The 26,446-nt window shown below is 57.8% G+C and overlaps 9 protein-coding genes across 9 annotated transcripts; 3 read left to right on the top strand and 6 right to left on the bottom strand.

Moving 5' to 3' along the window:
* Positions 1 to 1,827: 1,827 nt before the first annotated feature.
* BKCO1_7100048 (flavocytochrome c) lies at positions 1,828 to 3,896 on the bottom strand (the record flags this gene model as incomplete). Its single annotated transcript, XM_020278804.1, has 4 exons — positions 1,828 to 3,385; positions 3,442 to 3,679; positions 3,738 to 3,806; positions 3,863 to 3,896. 4 exons carry the CDS (start codon positions 3,894 to 3,896, stop codon positions 1,828 to 1,830), a joined length of 1,899 nt encoding a protein of 632 aa, XP_020126082.1.
* Positions 3,897 to 5,770: 1,874 nt separating this feature from the next.
* Positions 5,771 to 6,932, bottom strand: BKCO1_7100047 (borealin-like protein; the record flags this gene model as incomplete). Its single annotated transcript, XM_020278803.1, has 3 exons — positions 5,771 to 6,359; positions 6,413 to 6,665; positions 6,716 to 6,932. 3 exons carry the CDS (start codon positions 6,930 to 6,932, stop codon positions 5,771 to 5,773), a joined length of 1,059 nt encoding a protein of 352 aa, XP_020126083.1.
* A 352-nt stretch (positions 6,933 to 7,284) lies between these two features.
* BKCO1_7100046 (26s proteasome regulatory subunit s5a) lies at positions 7,285 to 8,373 on the top strand (the record flags this gene model as incomplete). The annotated part of the gene is made up of 4 exons (XM_020278802.1): positions 7,285 to 7,310; positions 7,366 to 7,404; positions 7,461 to 7,680; positions 7,744 to 8,373. 4 exons carry the CDS (start codon positions 7,285 to 7,287, stop codon positions 8,371 to 8,373), a joined length of 915 nt encoding a protein of 304 aa, XP_020126084.1.
* A 778-nt stretch (positions 8,374 to 9,151) lies between these two features.
* Positions 9,152 to 9,737, bottom strand: BKCO1_7100045 (sybindin-like family protein; the record flags this gene model as incomplete). The annotated part of the gene is made up of 2 exons (XM_020278801.1): positions 9,152 to 9,488; positions 9,553 to 9,737. 2 exons carry the CDS (start codon positions 9,735 to 9,737, stop codon positions 9,152 to 9,154), a joined length of 522 nt encoding a protein of 173 aa, XP_020126085.1.
* A 399-nt stretch (positions 9,738 to 10,136) lies between these two features.
* BKCO1_7100044 (ubiquitin-conjugating enzyme) lies at positions 10,137 to 11,850 on the top strand (the record flags this gene model as incomplete). The annotated part of the gene is made up of 8 exons (XM_020278800.1): positions 10,137 to 10,169; positions 10,224 to 10,257; positions 10,319 to 10,413; positions 10,473 to 10,494; positions 10,552 to 10,648; positions 10,708 to 10,719; positions 10,776 to 10,944; positions 10,999 to 11,850. 8 exons carry the CDS (start codon positions 10,137 to 10,139, stop codon positions 11,848 to 11,850), a joined length of 1,314 nt encoding a protein of 437 aa, XP_020126086.1.
* A 1,526-nt stretch (positions 11,851 to 13,376) lies between these two features.
* Positions 13,377 to 14,498, bottom strand: BKCO1_7100043 (uncharacterized protein; the record flags this gene model as incomplete). Its single annotated transcript, XM_020278799.1, has 1 exon — positions 13,377 to 14,498. The coding sequence occupies one exon, from the start codon at positions 14,496 to 14,498 to the stop codon at positions 13,377 to 13,379; it is 1,122 nt and encodes a 373-aa protein (XP_020126087.1).
* Positions 14,499 to 16,078: 1,580 nt separating this feature from the next.
* Positions 16,079 to 19,417, top strand: BKCO1_7100042 (endo-beta-glucanase; the record flags this gene model as incomplete). Its single annotated transcript, XM_020278798.1, has 5 exons — positions 16,079 to 16,222; positions 16,285 to 16,567; positions 16,632 to 16,816; positions 16,869 to 17,346; positions 17,406 to 19,417. The coding sequence occupies 5 exons, from the start codon at positions 16,079 to 16,081 to the stop codon at positions 19,415 to 19,417; spliced, it is 3,102 nt and encodes a 1,033-aa protein (XP_020126088.1).
* Positions 19,418 to 21,342: 1,925 nt separating this feature from the next.
* Positions 21,343 to 22,004, bottom strand: BKCO1_7100041 (uncharacterized protein; the record flags this gene model as incomplete). The annotated part of the gene is made up of 2 exons (XM_020278797.1): positions 21,343 to 21,827; positions 21,965 to 22,004. 2 exons carry the CDS (start codon positions 22,002 to 22,004, stop codon positions 21,343 to 21,345), a joined length of 525 nt encoding a protein of 174 aa, XP_020126089.1.
* Positions 22,005 to 22,974: 970 nt separating this feature from the next.
* BKCO1_7100040 (zinc finger zz-type protein) lies at positions 22,975 to 26,400 on the bottom strand (the record flags this gene model as incomplete). The annotated part of the gene is made up of 2 exons (XM_020278796.1): positions 22,975 to 25,985; positions 26,040 to 26,400. 2 exons carry the CDS (start codon positions 26,398 to 26,400, stop codon positions 22,975 to 22,977), a joined length of 3,372 nt encoding a protein of 1,123 aa, XP_020126090.1.
* Between the last annotated feature and the right edge of the window lie 46 nt (positions 26,401 to 26,446).

Below are 26,446 nucleotides of genomic sequence, written 5' to 3'. Positions count from 1 at the left end.
CTTTTGCGATGCGCATCGATTCGTTTCCGTCTCTTTCGGGTTCGGTTCCCATTTTCTTGACCAGCGCGAGTAGATCGAATGCCCACTGCATTCCTTCTACGGGAGAGAAATGGCTTCTGGGCTCATCATAGCAAAATTCCTTAAATGCATGGATTCCTAGCAAACTGACTGTGCCGATTCTGCGACAATTATGAGTGAGAGCCTGTGAACATTGCTTGAAAGCTCGGTCTTGTTAACTCTTCCACGATACTTTCTTAAGAGAATAGATAGCAGCCCCATGCAGGTGAGTTTCTTGAGGATGTCCAGACATTCTTTTCTCTTACCTCTCTCCCATAAAAATCCGAACACAGTGAATTGGTAACTTCATATCGTTTTCTCGTTTGAATACTGTACCGTTGCTCTGGCAAGCAGGATCCATGTATGCCATAATCGAATGGGGTATTATTCACTGCTAGGCAGCTAATCTTTTTGTAGCCACCTAGTAGACTCAACCCGGAACCAAGCCCATGCCCTAACGCTTCTATTAACAGCGAATATAACCCTCAAACCAAGTCCATAAAAGCGATATGTCCTGACTTTTGACATGGGAGTGATCAAAGACCTTCTAGTATGCAAGGAATCTACGTAGAACTGGAGAGGTCAAAAGAGAAGCTCAGAAGCATATTTCCTCCTTGGATTGTCGCTCAGACACGGTTGTTTCTCTTTTCACCTACGTGATGTCTAACTTGGGGCTCTTCGACTAGAGTATTCGCTTTTACCGAACGTCTTCAACCAGCTCCCGTAGGTCAGCATCATTTTCAGTAAATGACTTCGTGCGTCAGGATCTCTCAAATGACAAAACCCATAGCCGAGCAAGCGTTGACGGCAGTCATTCGTCTTTTCACACCGGTCGTAGCACACACAGTCAGTCACACAGTCAGTCTTACTTTTGAAGGCTCAAAAAGTCGATGCCACAGACATTAACGTCAGCTCTAACAAACAACCGACCATAAAACACCCTTGAATAGCATCCTCTCGCTTCAACCCCCCATCCCCCATTACGTATTACGTTCCCTAGATCTTCCCCTTCTACCTTCACCATGCAGTGCCGCGTTGCGCACGTAGCTACCCCGATTATTTTGAGCATCCGCTCGCGCACGTACGCACATACGCACGCAACACCGGACCCTTTTCCAACAACAACAACAACAAAATTCGAAACTCGTACGACGGACGACACGTCTGTCTTTTTTTTTTTTTTTTTGCCGCGGTGAGATGAGGTGAGGTGGGACGTCGCGTTGTGCTCACCCACCTACTCCAAACGGCAAGTACATACCTCGGCTCGGCTCTCCTCTTTTCTTTTTCTGTCTCTCTTTCCGCCTGGGGAAAAGAAAAATTTAAAAGGCATCTGAGCCGGCATTGCGAGAACGGAAACGTTCTGCTATGCCATAGAGCGTGTTTGTTCGTGAAAGAAGAAAGATGGCGAGCAAAGTAGACTTGACTATGATCAGTTCCCAAACGAGCTTAGCGCCTCTTCGAAATGCCGATGTCGGCACCGCTTTGCTTGCTCTTCACGTTTTCTTTCTCACAGGCTTGGAGCACAACGCAGTTTCGTCGTCCGAAACAAATATGCTTTTGTTTTGCCATCATGGAGAATCTGTGTAAATTCTTTGAGAAAATATCTTCTGTATCAAATAATACATCTCTCTCCCTTTCCATACACGGAACCTTATCCCAACATCGTGATCCCCGTCATGGTGAGTGGCCAACAAATAAGAAGTATATATAACGCCGGATACCCATCCCATTCCCACGCCGTCTCGTCACTTCTTCATGCAGTTTTAAAACTTAGTACTCCAGCGTAATCTCCTGGCCCTTGACCCGGCCGATGACGACCTCAGGCGCGTACTTGGGAATCACCTCGTCGTCGTGCAGCATCTCGAACTCCTCCGAGGCGTCCTTGCCCATGTGCGAGTACAACGCCTGAGGTCCACCGGGGTGCTCGTCCACCCAGTTGGTCAGGTCCATGACGACGCCCTTGACCGCGATCCAGAGGTCGTCCTTCTTGTTGTGCTTCTTCACCTCATCGAGCGTGAACTCCTTCTCGGGAACCTTGAACGTCTTGATGTCGTTGGGCTTCGACACCTTGCCGGGGTCTGCGCTGTCGGCGCTCCCGCTGAGAACGGGCCCCGCCGACTGCTGCTTCTGCTGAGCAATCTGGTCGTCGCCCGACCCTGATGCACCGCTGCCCCACTCGACTTGCACCTTGCCGGGCTGCGAGGGATCGATGTGCAGTGAGATCTGGCCAAGACGCTGAGCCGCAGACGAGACACTGCCGTTGACCAGGTTCTGGAAAAGCCACTTGCTGGCACTCTCACCAGCCACACGGCCGTAGACGACGCATCCGAGCAGAGACGAGCCGCCAAGACGGTTGGCACCGTGCACACCACCCGCCAGCTCACCGCAGACGAAAAGGCCGTCGAAAGGCTTGCCATCCTGGTTTAGGCACTGGGCGTGTTCGTCGATCTCGATACCACCCATGGTGAAGTGCAGGACCGGCTCCATCAGCGCCACGTGGAACGTGTCGTTGATGTCGAAGGGCAGGTTGTGGAAGAACTTCTTGCCGAAGGGATCCTTCTCCTTGCCCTCGGCAATGCGGTTGTAGTTCTGGAACGTGTCCTGGAGGGCCTTGTCGCCGCAGCCAATCTCCTTGGCCAGCTCCTTGCCAGTCATCTTCTTCATCAGGCCACGACCAGAGTAGTGGCGAGTGTGGAAGTCGAGGACGTTGGAGGCCTTGGAGTTGAGGATCAGACGGATGGGCCACGTGCCCTTCTCCTTCTCCTCCCACATCTTGCCCGACACGTAGTCACGGTGGCCAAGTTCATCCGAGAAACGCTGACCCTTGCCGTTAAGCAGGAGACCGCCCTCACCACGGAGAGCCTCAGCGGCCAAGAACTTCCACTTGGAGCCGGGATCCTTGGGATCGATGAGACCAGTCGGGTGGACCTGGACCTTGTCCATGTCGATGCCGTTGGCGCCAATGGCCATGAGCATCTTGTGACCATCACCAGTGGCGTGGGCGCCGTTGGTGGTGGCCAGGCCGTACGTGTCAGGCCTGTGCTTCTGCAGCAACGACTGCTCTCCCGAGAAGTCGGCGGCGTAGCCACCAGTGGCGAGAATGACCGGGCCGTCAACGGTGACCTCCTCGCCGCCAAACTCGTACGTCACACCGGTTGCCTTGTTGCCGTCCTTGTTGACCTTGGTCACCTTCGCCTTCTTGATGAGCTGGACACGCTCGGGCTCCTTCTCGGAAAGCTCCTCGAATCTCTGCATCAGAGCGTAGGTGATGGCCATGCCGGGGAACTTGGCGTCGTGGCCACGGTGGGTACGGGGCTGGGAGTGACCTCTGGTGCCTGTTAGCCGGCAGTCCCGGAGAGTGCGGCTCTCGCGACGATTACTCACCCTAACCGCGAAACCAGCGTCAGGTCGAGGTTGAAGACATCCTGCAGCCACTCGACGGCGGCGGCCGACTTGTATGTGAGCACCTTGATCAGGTCGGGGCGGGCCTTGTCACGGGCAGACTTGAGCGTGTCGTCGTAGAACTGCTTCACGCTGTCGCGGATCTCGTGGTCGACCTGGGTCCGGGTGAGAGCACCGTTGATTCCGGACGTGGCCTTTGTGGAGTTGCCGCCCATGAAGTCTGGGCTCGGCCGTAAGCATCCACCACCTGCTGAGGCTCACGCCACCGGAGGACCTACTGTTCTTGTCGAGCAGGAGAACATTGCCTCCTGAAAGATAGACGGTGTGAGCGGCACTCAGGCCGGACACTGCGATGGCTGTCAGCGGCGGAAAGCAGGTTGCGTGGGACGGGAGGGCAGCTTACAGCCGGCGCCGACGACGATGACTCTCGGGGCCATGGTGGACTGCACGAAGAGGCTGGGGAGGATGCAGGTGCAGGGCAGAAGGGGATATGGGAGGGAGCAGTATCGCAGGCGCGGGAATGTGGGCGGCGGCAGAGGTTAAGTACGGTGCCGGGTGTGCTGGTCTGGCGACTGCTTGGGATGGCGGCCGCGCCCACCCTCCTCCCCACACATCTTACCTCGGCGACTCGCCCGTGCACTAGTGGAGCTCGGTCGGCTTTGACCCCAGATTTCAGGCCAGGAGCGAATCGCCGCCGTGGCATTGCTAACCCCCGGCGGGCCCCATGAACCGCGCCGCTGTCCGCCGCGCGACACCGCTGTCATGTCCGCCCACGGCTCCCCTGCCCTGCCGCTCCCGCGCATGTGAAGGCGCCGCCCAAGCCTGTCAGGGTCGCCTCGTGATCCGGCTGCCGGCTGCATCCAGTCTGCCAGCTGACGGCGCGGTGCTGACATGTGAAAGCCCTCTATTCGCCGCTTGCGACCGGCCCGCGTGCGAGCCTCATCAGCGCTGCGCCTGCGCCTGCTAGTGCGCACCAGCCCGCATTCCCCAGAATCGTGGAATCGCCCTTCTCCACCGCCACGCGCCTGCGCAGCTCGTTCGCCCAACGCCCGCTGCCCAGAGCGGCGCAAAGGGCAACTCGCTCCGCATTGCGTCCCGCCCGACGCTCTTTCGGGAAAATGGATCCCGAGCCCAGCAGACACCGACGCCTGCCATCGTGAAAGAATTCCGAGCGGAAGCAGACACCGAAGTCTAGCAGGTACATGCACCTTGCACCTTGCGCCCTGCTACCTGCTTTGGGCCCGTCGTTCGTCAGTTGTCAGGCCATGGGTCTGCCGACGATCCCTGGCCGGCCCTGTCTCAGAACCACTGGTGACGTAGGACATGTGGGCCTGAGTGCTTTTTTTGACCGGCGTCGTCCCGTTGAACTTTCCATTGTCGCCGTGAACTCTGATCTTCGAAACCGTCGAATAAGCCCGCTCTCATTGGATCCAACATAGACATCGACCTTGGCGTCTCCTCCCGAGTCCCCTGAACTACTAAAATCTTGGAAACACGGCAGGCACCGCCGTCTACTCGCTTGGATTCGCTAGGGTCCCAAACAAGATCAAAATGCACCATGCAAAATGCCTTAAATGTCTTCACAACACGATCCTTCGCGCCAGTGTGTGCTCAAGATGTTTGTAAGCACCTAGCATCCAGTCCTCTTGATAGACGTCTGCAGCCTCTCGTTAGGAGCCAATTGATTTGAGACACTGCCATGGTTATTCATCTGCATGACCGCATAAATGCCTGCTACTTGGATTCGGCCAGCACTCACCTTGGCATTGCCTCCACTATCGCGGCAGTGTCGAAGGCTGTTAGCCCATCAAAGCCTTCGGTATCCACTGGTCTCTGTCGGATTCTAGAGGACCTTGTACCCTTTAGGACATCGGGCCAAATTTCGATTAGTGTACTGGTAGTCGAAAACCCGGGTTAAGCTAGCACGTTAGTAAATATGTAAAAGTGCTGTCCATTGGAGAGAGTATGTTCCTTCTATACTTAGTTCATAGTGCCATGGGCAAGATCTGCTCAAATCACAATTCAGAAAGAAAAGACGTTGCAAGCAGAAGACATGTAATTGATCGCCGCAGTCACCATGCCGCAAGAACGACACCAAAACCTTGACCCAGTCGCTTAAAGGACAACAATCTCGGAGAGATACAAAACCTCAGCCAAACAAAAATACCGAACTCCTGTCGCCGAAAGGGTGTTCAAAGCCAAGCCCTACCAAGCCTCTTCAATCCCATGGACAATTCCGTTACACCCGCGTAAAGATACAATGACCCCTATGTATTTGAAAGAATAGTGAGACGGGCATCTTCGCGCCCCTTTACTTTGCCCGTGTTCTCAAAGTACGGCCAGCAGCCGCAGCCGGCGCGTTCTCTTTGCCTTTCTTCGCAGCGGCTGTAGATTTGGAACCGGCTGACTTGGTCGTTCCAGTGCTTCGTGCTGTCGTCTTCTTAGTGGCGGGTGCCTTCTTAACAATCGTAGTTCCAGTAGTACCATCGGTTGCCGATCCAGTACTGCTAGCAAGACTGGCCCTGGTAGTCCTCTTCTCGTGGGTAGCAGCCGCCTTCTTGCCACGTCCAGTGCCAGCAGTGGCCTTGCCTTTGCTGGCTGGATTTTCGCTGGGGTTGAAGATGTTACTCTTCAGTGGTGACATCTGCTGGATGGCCCTGGTAGCTATTTTCTCGTCCTGTGCCACCTTCAGGGGCGACAGTGGGTAGGTACGAGAATTGTTAGATTTAGGAGAGAGAACCTGAAGCGGCTGGTCCTGGCGCGAGACAGTGCGCGCACGGGAGTTGGCCGCTGGAGGTCCTTTCTTCTGGTTGCCGGTCGTCTTAGTCCGCTTCTTGGGCATGACAAGCTCCGGCTCTTGCTCATGATCTTGGTCGGCGTTCTCTTGATCCCTCTCCTCGCTGGCGAATATATCAGCATGCATTCCCGTCAGAATTGCAAGCAAGCTGCTCACCTGGTACGTTTGATTCCACGCCTAGGCACAGGGCTCAGTTGCTCAGCAGACTCGGATGGCTTCAACATTGGCCTTGCAATAGTTGATGTAGGCGGCTCAGCGCCGGGTTGCTCTGAGTACTTCTCGATCAGGTCTAGGATGTTGGTCTTTCTCAACGCAGTAGGAATGCGATTCACGCGCATCTCAAGACGCGACCGCAGACCTTGAGCGAGAAGCCCATACTGTGACCGCAGCTTGCGAGCTCTCTCGGTGACTGTTGCAGTTGTCAGACAAGCTCATTCCCATCTGATGACGAATCCATACTCTCGAGTTGCAAGTTGTCCATCAGCACTTGTTTCTGCTGCTCGGTGATGTTTACTGTTCTCTTCGACGGCGAGGTCCTGTCTGGAGTCGTGGCGGAAGGCTCAGCTGCCGCTGGTGTCGTGTTTGCAGGCGGCGCCGGAAAGCTAGCGACAACATCGGAATCTATCGACGTGTTTGAACGCGAGGCAGGCTGTTTCTTGGCGCGTTGCGGCGGCATGGTGGATGAATGCGTCGGCGAAGGACGGAACGGCAGACAAAATGGCTCGTGTCTGCTCGAGACGGTATCAACGGGATGCAGCATGTGGTTGTCACGTCTGTAAACAACGGACGGGGCAGGCGCGCGTGCACGCGGAGCGGGAGCCGCCAAAGCTTGGCGTCGGGAACAATGTCCTGCCACCGCCGACGAGCTGGGCGACAGCTCCGTCCCGTCGACATCACCGAGCTCGCTCGTCACCATCTCCGCTCAACCCTTCACGTCCTCCTGCGCCGCATCCGTCCCCCGCCACAATCATCGGATATCCCCGACTTTCTCGAGCCGTCCCCAGAGACTTCCGTGCACAGCAGCCAAGATGGTGTTGGAGGCGTCTATGATAGTGTACGCGGAGCTACCTTGGCCAGCTGGAAGCTTCGGCTTACTGACGTTCGGACAGGGTGGACAACAGTGAGAGCAGCAGGAATGGCGACTATGTGTAAGGAGCTCACCGCGATACTTGACCATCAACAACTCATGCTTATGCGTGTGCAGCCCGTCGCGATTCGAAGCGCAAGAGGACGCCGTCAACCTCATCTTCTCGGCCAAGATCCAGTCGAACCCAGAGTCGTCAGTCGGTCTCATGAGCATGGGCGGCAACGGCCCCGAAGTTCTCACTACCTTGACTACGGATATGGGCAAGATTCTGGACGGCCTGCACCGCACCAAGATAAGAGGATCGCCGCATTTCTCGACTGGCATCAACATCGCGGCGGTACGTTCGCCGGCAAGCATGTGAGCGGTGCGTTATGATCGCTAACGACATCTCGGGTTATAGCTAGCACTCAAGCACCGCCAGAACAAGTCCCAGCGGCAACGCATCATCGTCTTCACCTGCAGCGCTCTCCCTGAGGACGAAAAGTCGCTCGTCAAGCTTGCCAAGCGCATGAAGAAGAACAACATCAATGTCGATATCATCGCCTTTGGCGATCTTGCTCCGGAGAACGTCAAGAAGCTTGAGGCCTTCAACGAGAACGTCAAGGGTGGCGACGGCTCACATCTCGCCATCATCCCACCGAGTGCCAACCTGCTTAGCGACGCCATTGTCACGACACCCATAATAGGCGGGGAGGCCGCGCCTGCCGGTGGTGCTGGCGGTGCTGGTGCTCAGGGCGGCGAAGGTGGCGGTCAGGAATGGGAGTTTGGCGTCGACCCTAGTATGGATCCGGAGCTGGCGCTTGCGCTGAGGATGTCGTACGAAGAGGAGAAGGCCAGACAGGAGCGCGAGCGGAAGGCTCAGGAGGCTAAGGAGGGCAAGTCGGAGCTCGAGGGCATTGCGGAGGAGGGTGGAGACGAGAACAAGCCCCTTCTGGACAAGAGCGGCGAGCCGAGCGGCTCTGGAAGCGGTAGCAAGGACCAGAGTGACAAGAAGGACAAGGACGATGGTGATAGGATGGACACGGCATAAGTTAGAGGTATCACAAGCTAACAAAGCTTGCGGACGCTGATATTAGCACGTAATGCGAGATGGTGTGTGGGAATCGCTAACTGCATAGCAAGAACCGTTGTTTCCAAGAATGCGGGAATACACTAGATTCTACAATTCCAGTGCACGTTATGAACCTTGTCGGAGCCAGTTGCTTTGAGTGCAATAGGTCACACATGTGGTCAGAAGTCGTGTTCCTGTGCCACGGCACCTCGAAATCCTCGCAAGTGAACACCAACTACCAGATTATGATATACAACGTGCCGGGGAAAGATTGGCTATCACTGTAGCAGGAGCTGTTCTTTGCAGGATATGCGGACGCCGAGCTACCAAGTTGAGCCAGCGTTAGCACTTAGATCGTTTATGACGCGCAAGGCGGCGTTGAAATAGCATCAACCGATAATCTTACTACAATGTTTATCGATACGGGCGCAAAGATACTGTTGAAACAGCTTTCTGACTTCTGTGCTTTTAGTAAATATCAACAAGACGGTAATCACATGCCACATGTTTTTGTTTCGTATCTGGCATAGATATGCTACTTCACTTCCTCCACTGGGTATCTATTCAGCCTAATTTCCTGTATAATTGCGGTCTATGCTACCATGGTGTTCGTCAAACATCCAACGCCCGAAGAATAACGATGCCCAAGTCGTCCCACGGCTCAAACAAACCCAAGTAGACCCTCCTCCGGACCCTGGCGACCTCGGTCACATCTTGCACATTACGCATCACCCTTGATGAAATCCAGTACCGCAACTCAAGCCCGACTCCTTACAAAGGCATCCAATCCGCGGTCGAACTTCTCGCACCGGATCGGCATCTCCACAGTGTAGAAGGGGTTCTTGGTGACGAAGTCGGCGTACAGCTCATATATCTTTCTAATGATGGAATCGATATTTGGCTGGCCGGGTTCGGTGAAAAGCAGGAACTTGGTGCCGGTGAGGGTTTGATAGCACTGCAGGCGGAACTTGGCGGTCTCGAGAACCTCCAGCCCAGAGGGTTGGGGGCGCAGCGAAGGTGCCGTGTTGGAGCTTGCTGGTAGGGAAGCGGGAAGTACGGCGGCGGGCGTAAGGGAGCGGGTTATGGCGTGGACCCTGCGACACAGCGGCGAAAGCTTAGCAGGAGCCGTATCGCGAAGCAGCTAGGAAGGGCGCGCACCCATGGAATGTGCCAGCAAGCATGAGCATGTCATTGCTGCGGAGCGGGTTGAGGCCCTGGTGGAACTCGCGGGTAAAGACCAGACCGCCGGCCTTGTTGATAATGAGGAGCGCGAAGACAACCCTGGCACGGAGGTTAGCTGACAGGGCGGAGATGACGCGGGGAGCTCGGAGAAGGGCGTACATGGCGGCGGCTGCACGAGAGCTGCGGATGGCGGCGAGAGGGGCAGAGAAGGCTACGTAGGCGGCGGTCGCATATCCCGTTGGGCGCCCTGGAATCTGCGCGCGCGGTTCAGGGCTCTCTAGGGCTGTGGTAGAGGTGTTCCTGATGAGCTGGGGTCGTTTCGCTGGCTGGCGATCTGCAACGCTAAGGCCGGGCACCGCCCGCCATCGCCGCCCGCCGCCGCCCTGTGGTTTGCCCTCACAAACCACTCCTCACCACTTTGCAGTTCTGCCCACCGAAGCCCAGCACACAAGCGCAGCGCTGCCAAGTCTCATGCTCTAAGCTTCTGCCCAGCCCCCGACCGCCAGGAAGCACTCAGCACTTCCTCACCTTCGGCTGCCCCACGCTCTACGCCGCCCGCCATGTCCAACCAGTCGATCCTCCGCATCACGCGTGTACGCTTGCTTCCCGCTGCCCCGCCTGAGCTCCGCCCGCTGACCAGACCGTAGGAGCTGTGCGATATCCAGAAGGGCTCGGATCTCTGTTCGTCCTGCCACTTGTGTCCTTTGCCCGTTTGCTGCTGACTGAAGTCGCTGGCACAAAGCTCTCGCCGTCGCCTGTCGGGACAGCGACGTCAGATCGGTTCGAGCCTTGATCATTGGCCCTCCAGACACCCCATATGAGTTCGGATTCTTCGAGGTGCGCCTGGCCTACCTTCCAAGTGGCTCCGTTTCTAACATACCACCCATATTCAACAGTTTGCTGTGCGCTTCGGTAGAGGTATGCAAGCTCCCGCGGTCCCAAACAACGCGACTCAACCCGCTGACGTGACGCAAGACTACCCTACTAAGGCCCCTTCGGTCACCTGCACCACCACCAACGGAGGTCGCACCCGCTTCAACCCGAACATCTACTCTCAGGGAAAGGTCTGCCTGTAAGTCGGCTTCAGTCGTGTTTGATCGTATCGCATGACGTTTTACTGACCTTCCCCAGTTCCATTCTAGGGTATGAGTGAATCCAGGAGCACCTATGGCCTGGGTCCCGTGCTGACGTTATTTTAGTACATGGCGTGGTGAGCCTGGCGAGGAATGGTCCTCGGCCCAGGGCCTGGAGTCCATCCTTATCTCCATTCAGAGCCTCATGTCCCCCGACCCTTACGAGAACGAGCCTGGATTCGAGGAAGCCAACTCCGACTACGACAAGAAGCTGAAGGCGGCCTATACTGCCAAGGTGCGCTTGGGATGGCTCGCTGCAACGTGAGAAGTTGAGCTGAAGTTGTGTTAGATTCACCACGAGACCATCCGCATTTCGGTCATCGAACGCCTGGAAGAGTACTACAGGATTGTCCCACCGGAGAAGAAAGGAATCGTGCGGTACAATGCCGAGGACGATATCACAACAGCCGAGGAACAGTTCGACCCCTTTCAGGATCTCTGCAAGCGCCGCTTCCTCTGGTACTACGACTCCTACTTAGAGTCCATCAACGAACTCAAGGATCACCACAAAGAGGGTTCCAAGTTCGAAAAGATGCCCTTTGAGGGACCGAGCAATGAGATGAGCGGAACGTTCAACTACGAGCAGCTCTTGAAGCGCTTGGCAGTCATTCGCGCGGCTGTGGACAAGGAGACTCTCGGTTGGGCACAGGAAGGCCTTCAGGCTGCCAAGGGCGAACTGAGCATTGCCAACAACCTACAAAGGCAATTTGAGCAAGTGGTCGAACACTTCAAGCGCAGTGAAAGCGTCCACATCGATCTGGAACTCGTCGACAACAACCCTTTCGTATGGTCCTTCGTCTTGTTCGGCCCACCCATGTCGAACCTTGACGGAGGCATGTTCCGGATCTTCATCTACATTTCCACCAGGTTCCCCGACGTGCAACCTCGTGTCAAACTGGAGAATCCCATCTTCCACCATCGCGTGTCTAAGGATGGTGTGGTTTGCTACACGTCGCGCCGCCCGGATGATCTGCGGAGCCACATCGAAGCCATCGTTGACACCATCCAGGAAGAGCATCCGGCATACGACCCGCGGACACTCGTACACCCCGAGGCCTCGAGGCTCTTCTGGGGTAGCGCTGATGACAAGAAGCAGTACAACCGTAAGCTGAGGCGGAGTGTGCAAGACAGTGCTGAGTGAGTGTTTTTACCGAGCTTTTTTTTTTCGAAGCGTCAATTCCGCTACGATATCGGCGGATGGGCAGTTGATCCATTATTTGCAGGTTTTTATGAGCTGCCTGACAGCAGTCATCGCGCCGCAATCATCAATAGCGGGCCCTGAGCGCTGCGAGACAGCGGCAAACTCAACAGTCATGAACCAAATTCACGACATTACGTTCGAGGGTTAATAGCGAAAGCCCAACACGAACACTCCCTCCTTCATTATGTCTAGAAACGGCCGAAACCTCGATATCCTCTTCTACGTCACATGGGAAAAAATTGTCACGACCGGGCTTTCTCTCTTGCATTTTTAGCCGGAGTTTGTCATCTTTGCTACGGAAAATGGGGGAACAGGTCTGCAACGGCGAAAAAGGATATCAGTATGGCGAGCGGGTTCCTCGCCTGGAAAGGGGACGTTCGCTGACGCGGGCTATTTTCAGTTTCCGTCTCCGTGGCGATCAATGCACGGCACAAAGGCGCGATTAGGGATTGGGAAGCTGGCTCAAGGGTACTCGATGCTTTGCTTGCATGCTTGCTGGTTAGCTAGCATGTTTGGCGTTCTGTTTTCTTTTATCTATTATCTCTCCCCAGCCTTCGCAAATGGGGTGAGGGTGGAAAGAGTACTTTTATTGCTGGGAGGGAAACGGAAAACGGGGATTTTATACACACATTGCAGCAGAAAGGGACGGGGAAAGTGAGGAACCAGCTCTGCGAGGAGCTCATATCGCCCACCAACCCTCCTTTTCTTTCCTCCGCTCCCTCCCTTTGCTCGATCTCGGATTCATACGAGGGCTTTAGCAGAAAATCTCATAACGTCCCTTTCTCTCTTTCAGTTTTGGTGTGTTGTGCGAAAACAACCTAACGATCCTCGCCCAACTAAAATGCTGGTTGGTCGGGAGCGTTTGATGATGGGAAGATTCGGACACGGGGGTCTCCAAATTCTTACCAGATTTTGCACTAAATCGATGGAATAGATAAATGAACCCACCTGCATTGTCCCTGTGTAGGCAGTGGAATCCCAGGCCCAGACGGGGTTGGGTAACCTCAACGCTCGCATCTACGCCAGGATATCTGCTTCGGCTGCTGATGAAGCAAGGTTAGTTGAACCCTGCATCTACTACGTCCGGTTGTATGCTTGGCCGCCATGAATGTCAAATTTATGGCCACCTAACAAAGTGCGTACGTGCTGCCCGAGTGGGAAAATCCTGAGCGAAAACATGGCCCATGGATGTGAAAATTGGTTATTTTTTTCCCCCTCTCCTTGGTTCGAAGTTACATGATTCTGATTGAAGTTCGTATGGTTTTACAAGAGACAAGAAAATCCCTCCTTTCTCCCCTCTTTCCGCCTCTCCTTCTCTTACTTTTTCCCCTGCTTGCTCCGTGGAGGATGATAATGATGATGACGGAATACAGAAAGAGACAATCTGCTGCTTCTCCTCAAGTTCTCCACCGTGAAGAATGAAGATCTCCAGCGCTTAATTTGCATCGCTGTACTTGTACGACTACCTATGCCTTCTGAGCCTTCTCCTGCCGCTTTCCAGTGGGGCCACCCTGTACATTCATGATGGCGTGCAGCCTACCGAGGAACCTGTCCGCGTCACCGCCGACGTAACTGGCGTTGAGGTCGAGCATGCGGGTAGCGACGTTGTAGTTGGCGTCGATAGGCTTGTCGTTGTTGGCGGTCCTGGTGTGGGCGGTAGCGGGGGGTTCGACGGCGCGGGCGCGAACGGTGTAGGCGCCGGCGACGAGGGCGTCGGTGGTGGCCTTCCTGGCGGCGGGGTCGAGCTCGGCGAACTCGATGGCTTTGGGCGCGATTTCCTCGCCCTTCTTGTCCGAGAGCTTGCGCGCGATGCGGGCCTGCTCGTCGGCGACGAGGGCCATGACGGCCTCGCGCTCGGTGTCGGACGCGAACTTGACGAACTGGCCGCGCACCAGGCGGCGGGCCTGCGCGAGGATGGGGACGGGGTCGTCGAGCAGGGCGCGGTCGGCAAGGGAGCGGAGGCGGGCGTCGAGCAGGGCGGGGGCGCCGCCGGGCTGGCCGAGGGAGGCGGACAGCGCAGACTGCGAGGTGAGCTCCGCCTTGGTGGTGTCGTGCGGCGTGTACGACTTGACCGCGCGCCGTTTGGCCTTCAGCTGGAGCAGATACTGCAGCATCGGCTTCGACAGTTGGACGTTTTTCCCGCTGCCGTCGTCATCCTTCTTCGGCCCGTTGCGGCTCCTCCGCTTGCCCCCGGCGCCGCCTTGCCGTGGCCCGCCGCGGCCGGGAGGTCCTTTGTTCCCGAATCTACCTGGCGTACGAGGTCCTCCTCCTGGCGCTGATCCTGCTCTTGGGTATGAGCGGTATGGGCCACCGCCCGGACCGCCGCCTACGCGGGTTTGTACGCGGGGCTGAGTACGCGGTGTTTGGAAGCGTCCGGCCGGGGAAGAGTCCCCATTGCGGACAGGGGTGATGATACGGCGGGGCGGGGCGTTCTGGCTGGATGAGTAGCCACCGGTGCGCGGGAGGCTCTGGATGGATGCGCCGGCGGCCTGGGAGCGAGCGCGGGCGGAGTTTCCGCTGGCTGTGTCGGAGATGATTAGATGGGCCGAGAAAGCAGAAGGGGTTGTTGAAGACGAAAGGAGAGCCATTGGGTATGTGGGAGCGAGTTTGGGGATGTACCGGGCCCACCGCTGCTGCCGGAAGACTCGTCGTCGCGGCGAGCGGAGATGTGGAAGGAGCGCACGGCGTGCTGGAGAGCAGCCACATGGCGGGAGGGCGGCCGGGACAGGGCGGGGGCCACGCCCCGGCAAGGCCGTAAATGCATGGCGGGCGGGGAGTGGGAGTGGAGGCGGGTATCGCGGAGGGTGGAGGTTTGGTGGTGGTTCGTGAGGTTTGGGACTTTCGCTGCCGGGGCCTTCGCTTGGCGCGGGCGGGAGCCTTGGGGCGCCGCAGCGCGACGCCGCCCCCGCCCACGACATCAACTTACAACAGCACGCTTGTTGTGACTTGAATGCCACTTCGCAAGCGCAGTCGCACCGCAAGACAGGGTCGGGACTTCTTTGGTCGCCGTGATCAGACCGGATCTATCATCACCATACCGGTGGACCAGAACATCCACCATCAACGGCCCGGGTAGTCTCATCGCCCGCCACATCCTCCAGAAAATGCTCCGCCGCCCTGCCACCGTTATTACTCTCACTCCGGAAGACATCGTTGCGTATGAGTCAAACCGTCAGCAGCGCAATTGGCAGCAACAGAAGCAGCAAGGCCACAACGACTCCTACATGACCGAGCCGGCCTTCTCGCAGTCCCAGGACACGGGAGAGCGGAACAACAGCCAAGAGAGGCAGCGGGCAACCAGGACGCGCGAGGACAGGATCCTGGGTAACAGAGGCTAGCCGAGGCATGAGACGACGCGCAACCGAGCGCATGCGGTCCATGATTTGCAATGCTTTCCCGGGAGACGACTGCTCACACCATGGCTGGAGAGCATGCGGCGATCATACGGAAGAGTCCGTGTAGGCAATCAATCTTTTTTTGGGTCACCACGACTTCTGCAGGCCAACGGTGGCTAGCCAGAGACTCGGTCCCCGTGATCTCTATTGACGGCTTCTTCCACAGGCCTGCTCAACGAGCTGGTTTCAACAGCATTCCGCGGCGGCTCGAGGGGCGCAGCACCCGTAATCGAGGCACATTCCTCGGTTTGCGGCGGCGAGGGGCAACACCAAGCACGACCAGGCGCCACGTGGGCACAATCATGGCTTTCTTCGTCCCGCACGCCGTCATCGCCTCCCAAAGAGACCGTGTCGTCAGGCCGCTAGAGCTCTGTAGCTTCGACAGTGCGATGGCCCTTCGCCTGTCTTCGTAGTCGTCGACGCAACCAGTCCTGCACCCAGCCAACCCACTTTTAATTGAAACGAAAAACCTACCTTCCATTCCAATCCCGTGAGCCTATCATCGTCTGTCCCGCTTCCTCTTTGGGCCCAGCGTCAAACCCGCTAGGAAGCAAGGAGTAAGGCCACTCCCCCCGTATAATACCAGGTCTACCTCTTTCCACCTTCCAGCACTGCCCGTGCCCGATGCTAAGAATGTGCCGTTTGCGAGAACCAGCCACAGCCGGAATGCTCGATTGCTCGTCCGACGACGCGGCATCGCCAAACCATCTATAGAGCGGCCGCGCTGCCATGGGAGCCTCAGCATGCTTCCTCCAAGCAGCTCCTTCACCATCATGCTTATGTCACTGCCACGCGGTCCACTATGGGCATTACCACTCGCTTTGTCGCTCTTTGCCGGGAAGGCGGCTGCCCAAACATACAGTCTGGTTGACAATTACTCGCCAGATAACTGGTTTGACCAGTTCACCTTCTTCACCGTATGGCACTACCTGCAAGGTTTTATTACTCCGGGTCGCCATCGACTGACATAGCACGACAGGACGGCGATCCCACAAATGGGCACGTCCAATACGTCAATCAAACATGGGCATCGCAGAACGGGCTTATCCGCAGCAATGGCAGCGTCTACATGGGGGTCGACCACATGAACGTCTACAGTGAGACGGGGCCGGGTAGGCCAAGTGTCCGTGTGGAGAGCAAGAAGGTGTACAATCGCGGCCTGTTCATCCTTGACTTGAACCACATGCCCGTTGGCTGCGGCACATGGCCCGCTTGGTGGACTCTTGGGAAATCGGCCGAGTGGCCAGCGGGTGGAGAGATTGGTATTCTTGCTTGCAACCCGCATGGTTCTGTATGATTCAAGGGGCTGACAGCACTCGCGTCCAGACATTATCGAGGGGGTCAACAACAACCTGAACAACACGAACAAAATCTACACGAGCACTGGCTGCTCCATCACCGGCCTAGGTCAGACGGCAGTTGCGGATTCGTTCAACTGCGCTGATGGCTGCGGTTCTGCCAGCACCAGAACGGACAGCTACGGGAATGGCTTCAACAAGGCAGACGGAGGCGTGCGTTTCTCTTTTTCCGGATCCATTCCGGGAAACACTGACGACGTAACAGGTCTACGCTATGGAATGGACTTCGCAATGGATTCGCGTTTGGTTTTTCTCGCGCTCCAGCGTCCCTGGCAGCATCGGCAAGGGTTCTCCGGACATTTCTGAATTTGGAACTCCGACGGCCAACTTCCAAGGTGGTTGCGATATCGACCAACACTTCAAGGACCACACCATCATCTTCGACATTACCTTTTGCGGTGACTGGGCTGGTCCCACGTTCGGCAGGTACGCGGGCTGTCCCATGACGGACAGCAACGCCTGGACAAGCTGCAACAACTTCGTTGCAAGCAGCCCCCAGAGCTTCGCGGATGCATACTGGGACATCAACTCCATGAAAGTCTTCCAAAGGGGAAGCGGAGCGGCTCCAGGCGACCATTCATCAGTCTCCATCTCCGACGCTGTCCGCCTGAGCTCCAGCATGGGTGTACCGCTGGGCAAGAGTCAAGCTGCACCGAGCTCTGTGAAATCTTCTTTGGCTATCAGTGAGTTAACCGCAGCCTCCACTTACTGCTTGGGGATTAGGACTTACAATTGCGCACAGATTTTGCCGAGGGTGCTGCTCAGAAACAGTCCTTGGCTACGCCCACCTCTCCCGGCGCCTTCTTCGCGAGTGTCGCAGCTATTTCCACGCCTCAGCGCCAAAGGCCTGGCCCATCGTCGCTCTCGTCTCGCCCCTCGCCCAACAACGGCGGCGGCGGCGGCGGTCGTGGCTCGGGCCCCTCCAACGCAGCCTTCAGGACCGCCTCTTCCCAACCATCCTGCAGCCCCCTCGGCGGCTACAGTGGCTCGGGACAGATGGGTTATCGCCACGGCATCGGTGCAAGCGACGGCGGGCTGGCCATGTGCCAGGAGAATTGTGCCGAGTCGGCCCAGTGCACCGCCGTACTGTACGCGCACTACAAGAGCGACAGTGGCTCTCCACTAGGCTACTGGGACTGCTGGTGGGGCACGCTGGACGTGGGAAGCGTGCTCTGCGGCAGCGGCGGGAGCACAAGCGGCGGCAGCAGCCGTAACGGAAAGGCACAACACCGCCGTGCTCACTTGAAGCGCCAGACACTAGCAAAGAGGCAGGGAATTGACATGTCACCTAACCCGAACATCGGCGTCCGAGAGCAGGATTTCCAGGTCTTCATGAGCAGAGGCGGAGGAGGTGTGGCCGATGTCTCCTCGTCCTCGGCCGGACTTCCGATGAGCGGCTCCTCTTCACCCGCGTTCGTTTTTCCCGATTCCTCCTCATTGCCAAACAGCCCCTCATCCACGCCATCCCGATTTCCTTTTGTCCCGGACTTTATGCCCGACGGCGCGCAGTCCTCTGTCGTCACGCCTACCAATATTGCCACCGACGACGCCACTACCGCTACGCCCTCTATGCCACCGTTCGACCGGCCCTTTTCCCCAACCACGTCGTCAAACAGCCGACTCCGCGCCGGCCCGCGCCCGGCCTTGACCGACCACTCTGACGCTTTCTTCTCGTCCTACTTCTCGTCTCTCAGCTTCTCGCTTAGCGAGAGCATCAGCTCGAGCCTAAGCTCCCAGCTGTACAGTTCATCCCAGGCTGGTGATTATTCCTCCACCTCCTCCACTATCCCTCAGTCCGCGCACTCATTGGCAAGAGCCGTGGTAACCAACTTGCTTGTGCCAGTGCCCCTCACGCCCAACAGTATCTCCAATGGCTTCACGCCGTCCACATCGCCGCCGTCCAACCCGACCTTTTCTTCATCGTCCGACCAACCATCTCTGGCATTCCCTCAGCCGTCTTTATCGGAGATCCACATCCCGGAGTCGCGACTCTTCAGGCCGTCCCCATCCTCCTCATCCAGATCGCCACCCTCTTCCCTCCGTAACCCGGTCTCACCTTCCCCGAGCAACAACAACAACGGGCCACCTTTCCGTAGCACCGCCACCGGCCGCCCCAGCCGTTCCGGCCCCAATCCATTCGCCGCCCCGTCCTCCGGCGGCAGGGGCCCGCCATCCCAGCCAGCAGCACAACCCATCCGCAGCCGCAGCGACAGCGCCGGCACCAGCGCCACCGACGCAGCAGTGCCAGGTCCGTTCGGTCCGTTCAACAACGGGCCGGGAGCAGCACCACCACAATCACAATCACCACCTGCCCGCAGCAGCCGCGACCGCAGCCGCAGCAGCACCGACGCCACTCCCGCCCCCGGCGGTCCACCATTCGCCGCCGCCGCCTCCGCGTCGTCCGGCAGCAGGGGCCGCCCGCCATCCCGCCAGCCAGCAGCACAGCCGGACCGCAGCGGCAGCGGTGGTGGTGGTGGTCCCTTCCCTTCCGGCCCCTTTGCCCGGCCGTCAGGCGGCCCCGGCCCGTTCGTCGCCCCGTCTGCGTCTCCGTCTTCGGGCAGCGGTGGTGGTGGTGGCAGCGGCAGGGGGTCAGCGGCGGCACCGCCGTTCGCTCCGTCCGGCAGAGGCGGAGGATCGACGACAACGGCAGCCGGACCGCCCGGCGGCGCCAACAATCAGCCGGCGAGGACGGTGACGGTGACGGTCACGATGACGAGGCATGTGGGTTCGGATGGGAGGGTGCGCGACGAATGATCTGGTCTGGTGTGCCGGAGGCGACGAGGGGGGCGGGCGGCCTAGCTGGCTGTCGAGGGGAGAGAGGTTTTTTTTTTCTGGGAGAAAAGTTGGGGGATGTGGAGCGGTGGCCACGCTAAGGGGGAGATGGGGGGGGAACTGTCTTTCGTCGGGGTTGGTTGGATTGGAGAGTGAGGGGTGTGGATGCGAGGAGGCATGGTATGTGGTGGGTAGCTGGAGTCTTTTTTGACTTCTGTTCCTCCATTCACTTTTTTTTTTCTTTTCTTTCGCATTCTTCTTTCGTTTCTCGTGGGGTGCCCTTCTCCCCCTTTTTCCTTTGTCTTGGGGCATTGGGACGGAGAAGGGAAGGTAATAACGGTATCGCCAATCGCATATAGGTTTGTATGGAAAATTGGTGGAGAGGGGGTTGGGGAGGGGGGACTGGAGGAACAATAACGGGGCAGCAACGAGCCTTTTAGAAGGACTCTCTGGGAACCCCCGGGGGGCGGGGGAGGACGGGTACATTGTCCCTTTTTTTTGTGCATGGTTTGCATGGTTCTTCGGTCTGGAACACACAAAAGTAGATCAGTTGCGATCCCCACCTACCTAGAATACAGCTATGAAGACAGATGCGCTTAGCCATTTAGCTTTGCTTCCAAATGGGCGCTAGGTGTGATCGTAGGACCACAGTGGCATGACGCCTGACTACTTGGCAGAGAAAGAGTCTTACGGCCCTCTCAGGAGGAGCGCGCTCTACGAAATCGTCCGAAGCTCCTCGTCGAAGGGTGAGTATCCTGGAGTGGAGGAAGGCATGTGTACATAACCAACAACACTGCCCCGTCCTGCGTAGAGCACTTCATTCTCTATACGAGATTTAGTGCTCTCTCATATCCCTACGACATCAATGTTTGAAACTGAATCTACTGCCAACGTTCAGTCAATGGTGAAGCTCATCAGCACGACCGATCGGTGGTGATTAAGTGGAAACTTTAACACGTGACAGCCCAAGCACAGTGATTGTGGAGATAATTGCCGATGTCACTCTCATGGGAGAAGGAACCCTCACGAGCAGCATACATACGGAGATAGAGGGAGGTCCCTGCAGTAAATTATATGTAGGGGATGCGAAAACACCCCTGCGCCTGATGCGCTGTGCAGGATATTGTTCTGGGGTGCCGGGGGCACATGTGCGTGATTTTACGGATGGCTGGCGCGAAGAGTATAAATTTTCCTACGAGACACTGTCAAAGCATCTGGGCGGCCTCTCGTCTTCATTTATATGAGCTAGCCGGGTACTTTTTACTTCTCGCGTGCTCTTGTGGGTCTCTTTGTTGGTTTCTCCAAGAAAAATGTCCATCTTGACTTCATCGACTATCTGATGACGATGATACTCATCAGTTATGATCTTCGAGAAGCTATACGATATGTTGTTGATGCGGATCCTCACCAATTTCCATTCTGCGAGAACTGACAAAGTCAGCTACTCTGTGACCACTTCGGGGGCTTACGACTGCATTTTGTTTGATCTTGGAATTCCACAGACGTTTGGCCATGTCCAATGTCTGCATCGATCGAAGGATGAGTTGTTTCTTTGGAGGGGCGGTCACGTCCAGCTATCCCGCATGTAAACATCATTCATTATAGCCTGCTCTCTGGCCAGATGCCAATCGATGTGCAAGTCACTCTGAACCCCCCCCAAAAAAATATCAAGATGGGATATGGCACAAAAAGCAAAATCCCGCGGCGTTCAAAAAAGCCGCATCCCAGTGGTATCACGTCTTCCCTCCCTCCCATCCAGAAACAAAAAGGGAAAAAACCCCCGCCAGCAGAACCCTCCCACCTTTCCTCCTCGTCCAAACCCTCCAACCGTACGTACTCCTTCCTTCCTTCCTCTCCCCCTCTCAGCCGCCATTCGCCCGTCCGTCCATCCGTCCTCCATCACTCACTCACACCTTCTTCTCCCCCTTATCCTTATGAAACAACGACTTGACTTTCTCCCCCAACCCCCCACCCTCCTGCCTGCCCTCCCCTCCCGACCCGGACCCCGGCTGCGGCGAGCTATGGCCGCCATACTTCTCGCGATGCACGTTGCCCTCGCCGCCCCTCCCGGTGTGAAAGTTCTCGTACCCCGCGCCGGGCTGGCGCAGCGCCGTCTCCGGGATGACGTCTGATCCGCCTCCGCCGGCCTGCTGCTGCTGCTGCAGCGCGGCGCGGGTGGCGGGCGAGGCGGTGCCGGTTTGCGACGTGGCGCTGGCGCCGGCGTTGTTGGCGTTGTTGGGTTGCGGCGACAGGCGCGGCGAGCCGATGTTGCCGGCGCCGCCGCGGCCGGTGCTGTAGTCCTTGCCCGGCCGCTCGGGCTCGCCTTGGATCCCTTCGCGGACGATTTCGCCGTCCGTGTAGACGGTGGGGTCGCGGCCGATGTTGCCGGCGCCTGGGAGGGAGGGGGGGCGGGGTTAGTTGGTGGTGACGACGATGGCGACGACGACGACGACGATGATGATGATGTTGATTGTGATGGGGTGAGTGGGCGAGTGGGCGAGTGGGGGGAAAGGAAGGGAATGCGCTTACCTCCGCGACCGGTGGAGACGATTGGATCGGTGGGAGACATTGTTTGTTTTTTTTGCTTTGGCTGTGGGGTTGCGGTTTTGCGTTGGACGGTTTGATTGCGGGGCAGGTGAGGTTGAAGAAAAGAGGGGCGCTGCAGAGGTAAATAATGTTTGGGCTCGGCGGCGCAGTGAGTCACGACGCGACGTGATTCGATGGCTTGTGACGTGCAAGAAACCTCAACAGGCAGGAGGGCGCCAGAAAGCAGGCCGCAGCCGGGCTTGAAATACTACAACACACAAACCTACAATAATGACGCAACCGGCTGGCGAGACGTGGGATGCCTCGAGCCAGGTTCACCCGTCACGATCCAACGAGCGAGGCCGGGCCGGTGGTCGGGCAGGAGTGAGGTTTGCATGTGCCGGAGCAGGGCATTTGTCGTATGTGTGAGGTGATCGCGGTTGCAAGAAGATAAGGTCTCGGGTGATGTCATCTCATTCGCCCCGCGCCCGCCCCGAGCACGTGCCACTCCCTTTCCGCTCCTCTCCCCACGCGCCGCCGGCCCCGCGCCCGCCCTTGCCAAGACCATTGCCAAATCCCATTACGGAGCTTTCTCCCTCCAGCCTCGACGTCATCCTTTTGCGTCTCGATCTTTATTACCTGCGATAACGCTCTTGTCCAGTTGGACGCTTCAACCACTCTGATTATTTTTTCATGGCACTCGCACACCTTGCAACGAAAGCAGTACCAAACGAATGTGGGTAGCATTAAATGCTCGCTATCTGCCCATCTGGAACGCTTATAGTGACAAGAGCCTGGGATATCGTCTCCGCAATCCGCCATGAACCCCGGTCTACTCCACTGCGCCAGGAAAGAAAAGAATAAACCATCAGCATGATTAGTGGGAAGACAAAAGAGTAAAACCCCACGTCGCTAGCCGCCATCGATCTTGTAAAACCTCGTAGGAAGAAAGGGGGAGACACGAGAGAGTGTAATCCCTCTTTGTCGAAGACCCGTCCTGCAACGACATCATCCTATATGGCCCACTTGCTCTCAGCGCCACCGGCATCGCCATCAACGGCACCCCAAGAAGCACCGCCGGTGTTATCGGCAGGCCACGATTCCCAACCGCCGCCGTTGTCAGCGCCGTTGGTAGCACCAGCGTCACCGCCAGACCAGTTGTTGTTGTTGTTGTTGCCTCCACCACCGTTCTTCTTGCCTCCGCTGGCGACGCTCTTGCCACCCTTGTTCTTGGAGCCCTTCGGGATGCCGCGAAGGATCTCGCCAATTATTGGCCCAGGTTCCGGCTCGCCGTTGACCATGGTGACGTTATCCTTCCACTTCATAAGATCATGGGAGCTGTCCTTGCAGCGCTTCTTCTTCTCCACGCAGGGGCAGCAGATGTCGTAGGTGTCGTCGTCGCCGCCGCAGACATTGCAGGACCACCATTCGCTGCCGAGGGCGTTTTTGCACCTGTCGCACACCAAGGCCTCGCCGGTGCCAGAGGCGCCCTTCCCCTTCCCCACCGATCCCGTCGCAACAGCAACCTCATTCGCCCACTGGTTGATAGGTTTCGGCTGCGAAGTAGCCCCGACACTCGAAGCCTTCTGTTGACTTCCACCCGCCTTCTTCTGACTCCCACCACCACCACCAGCAACACTCTTCCTCGCCTCCTTCTCCTTCCCCTTCCCCTCCGCCAACAGCCGCTCCACCAACTCCTCCCTGCTCAACCCCGCCAACCCCCTCCTCTCCTCCTCGGCCCTCTCCCTCGCCCTCTCCCTCTCCACCTCCTCCTTGCCCCTCCTCCCCAAGATCCGCGCCAGCATCTCCCCGCTCCGGTACTTGAACCGAAACACCGCGTACGGGCTCTCCAGCGTGTCCATGTACGCCGGCCGCGCCGTCGCGTGCGCGTACCCGTACGCCTTGCCGTGGTGCACGTAGCTGTCGACGAGCTTCTCGCGCGCGGTGCGCTCGGGCACGACGTAGGGCGCCTCCGAGGGGGCGAAGATCTCCGTGGCCGCGTCCGCCGACCGCTTGGGCTGGGGGTACGGCGCGGCCGGGGGAGCGCGGGGGGCCGTGTTTTGCCAGTAGCTTTTGATGAAGGGCTGGTCGGGGACGACGGGCTTGTGGGCGCGGGTGCTGGCGGCGGCGGCGGCGGAGGAGGAGGAGGCCGCCTTGGACCCGCTGGCCTTGTGCGAGCTGGTGGGTTTCGCGGCGGCCGGAGCTGTAAATTGCTGGACGGCGGGAGCGGCTGCCGCTGCGGTGGCTGGGGCGGCATCGTCGGCCCAGTTTTTCGCGGCTGGAGTCTGCTGGGCAGTGTTGTCCGCAGGGGTGGACCAGTCAAATCCGGCATTGTCCTGGCTCCACCCACCGCCAGTGTTGTCCGCAGCGTTGCCCACAGCGTCATCTTGGACGGCCCGCCCGCCATTTTGTTCGGTGGTGTCTGCACCGCCGCCCCAGTTATCATTGTTCCACGTCTGCTGGCAGCCGGAGGTGCCTGCGTTGTTACCAGCAGTATTGAATTCCCACCCGGATCCGCCAGCGTTGTTAGCACCGAAGCTGATGTTTCCATTGTTCCCGTCCCCCCAACCAGCACTGGCGCCCGTGTCTTGCTGAGTCGCCTGCTCTTGAATACCGGTCGCTCCCCATCCCGCGTTACCGCCAGCACCGCCTGAGCCATTGCCATTCCAGCCGCTCTGGCCGTTCTGGTGGTTATCACCCCAGCCGGCGGTATTTTGACCAGCGCCATTAACCTCAAACCAATTCTGACCGCTGGATTGACCACCGCCGTGGTGACCCTGTTCGTTTGCTATGTCCCATCCGGCATCATCGAAAGCACTGGTCAATTCACCCCTGTTCGAATGCGATGCAGACGGCTTCTCGTTGTCGATGAAGCGCCCCTCGAAGGGGTTCGGGGCTCTGGCGCTATCCTTAGGGTCGTCCCAACCGCCGGGCATCTTGCTCGTGCCATCGCGGCTGCTGGCGTTGCGGTGTTTCTGCAAAGTAGCTTCGTCGGGCGGGTAGCGCGGATTATACATCGGGTCCGGACGGTGCATAGAGCTCGCAAGGCTCTCGTCTTCTTGACCGAGGCGGTACGAGGAGTCCTTGACGTTTGCACCATGACCGGAGCGGATCGGGATCTGTCGAACTGGGTCGGTAACGCGTCCCTCAAGACTGAGACGACTACCATCCCATCGGACGTGGAGACTTACTTGATCTGAAGCCCTCACACGAGCGACTTCGCGGGTGTCGATGTTGCTGTAAGCACCGCGACGTGCATCTCCACTCGTGCGAGGACGGCGAGCAGCCTCGGACCCGTTTTGGGACGCGACGTGCGACACAGAGGCTGAAGAAGTTGGCTTATGTGCTGCATGGGGGAAACAGTCTCCTATCTCCAAGTTAGACCCTTCGAAGACCCAATATTCGTAGGGTTTGTTCTGAGGAATACCGTCGCTTGCACGAACACGGCGCCTCTGCCGCTGGGTGATGGGGGTTTCACCATGCTGGTTGCGCTCCACATCGGTGGGACGATACTGCTCGTAGTAGCTGCTAGATCTCTGCGCCACTCGACCACAGGAGGGTACAGCGGCATCTGGATGAGTGGCTATCCAGCGCAGGTAGTCGGCATATGAAGGGCCGAAGTCACGGGGAGGAGGCGGGCTTCGAGAGGCCCTCCTGTGGTAGGAGTCGTGCGAGTGGCGAGGACGATGGCGCCTGTCGTCGTGGTAGTGACAGTCATACGTCTGATCGTGATGGCGGTAGTCGTTGGGACCATCAAGGCCCGCTCCGAAGTCCTGGACCGCAACAAAGTCTTCGGTGCCGTCGAGCGTGCCATTACCCGGGGCGAGCTTTGGCTTGACCTTGACAGCCTTCTGCTTGCCCGCTTTTCCAGTGTTTCCCGAAGTGGGCTGGGCAGGTAGAATTTGTGCCGCGGCACCAGGCGCAGGCTCCGCCGAAGGTGCTTTGGTACGGAGAACAACGACCTCAATGGTGCCAAGGTTGCCCAGGATGGTGTCGTCAACATTGGGGGCCTTGTCCGCAGTTGCTGGGAGAGGTCAGTGATATAAACGGTCATGGCAAGGGACCAACGTCTACGTACCGATGTTGAGGCTGTCGAAGCTCCAGGCGCGGCCAACGAACTGGCCCTTGGCAATCTTCTCCTCCTTCTGCGAGACGCGGAAGTTGACTTCGTAAAAATCCGAAGGGATGGTGCCATCGGGCGGAATGAGGCCCTGACGGTGGCGATTGCATTGATAGACGCCGTCGATGTAGACGAAGATGGCTAGGCCTGGCGCGATGTAGCCATTCGACCTGAGGTTAAGGCTGAATCCGGTGCGCTGCTCGGGGACGGCGACATAGGCCTCGACGAAGCCATCGCTGTAGTTGGTGCTGAACTCTTTGAGAGGAGAGCGCGACGGCTCCTTCTCGAGCGTGCAGGTCAGTTGCTTTAAGGTCGGCATGGTGCGGTGCGACACGCTGCGCTTTGGGCGTGCCGCACAGCGTCAG

Source organism: Diplodia corticola (genome assembly GCF_001883845.1).
Source record: "Diplodia corticola strain CBS 112549 chromosome Unknown scaffold71, whole genome shotgun sequence".
Classification (NCBI taxonomy): Eukaryota; Fungi; Ascomycota; class Dothideomycetes; order Botryosphaeriales; family Botryosphaeriaceae; genus Diplodia; species Diplodia corticola.
Note: the sequence above shows the minus strand (reverse complement) of the source record. Positions and strands in the feature narration are given on the sequence as shown.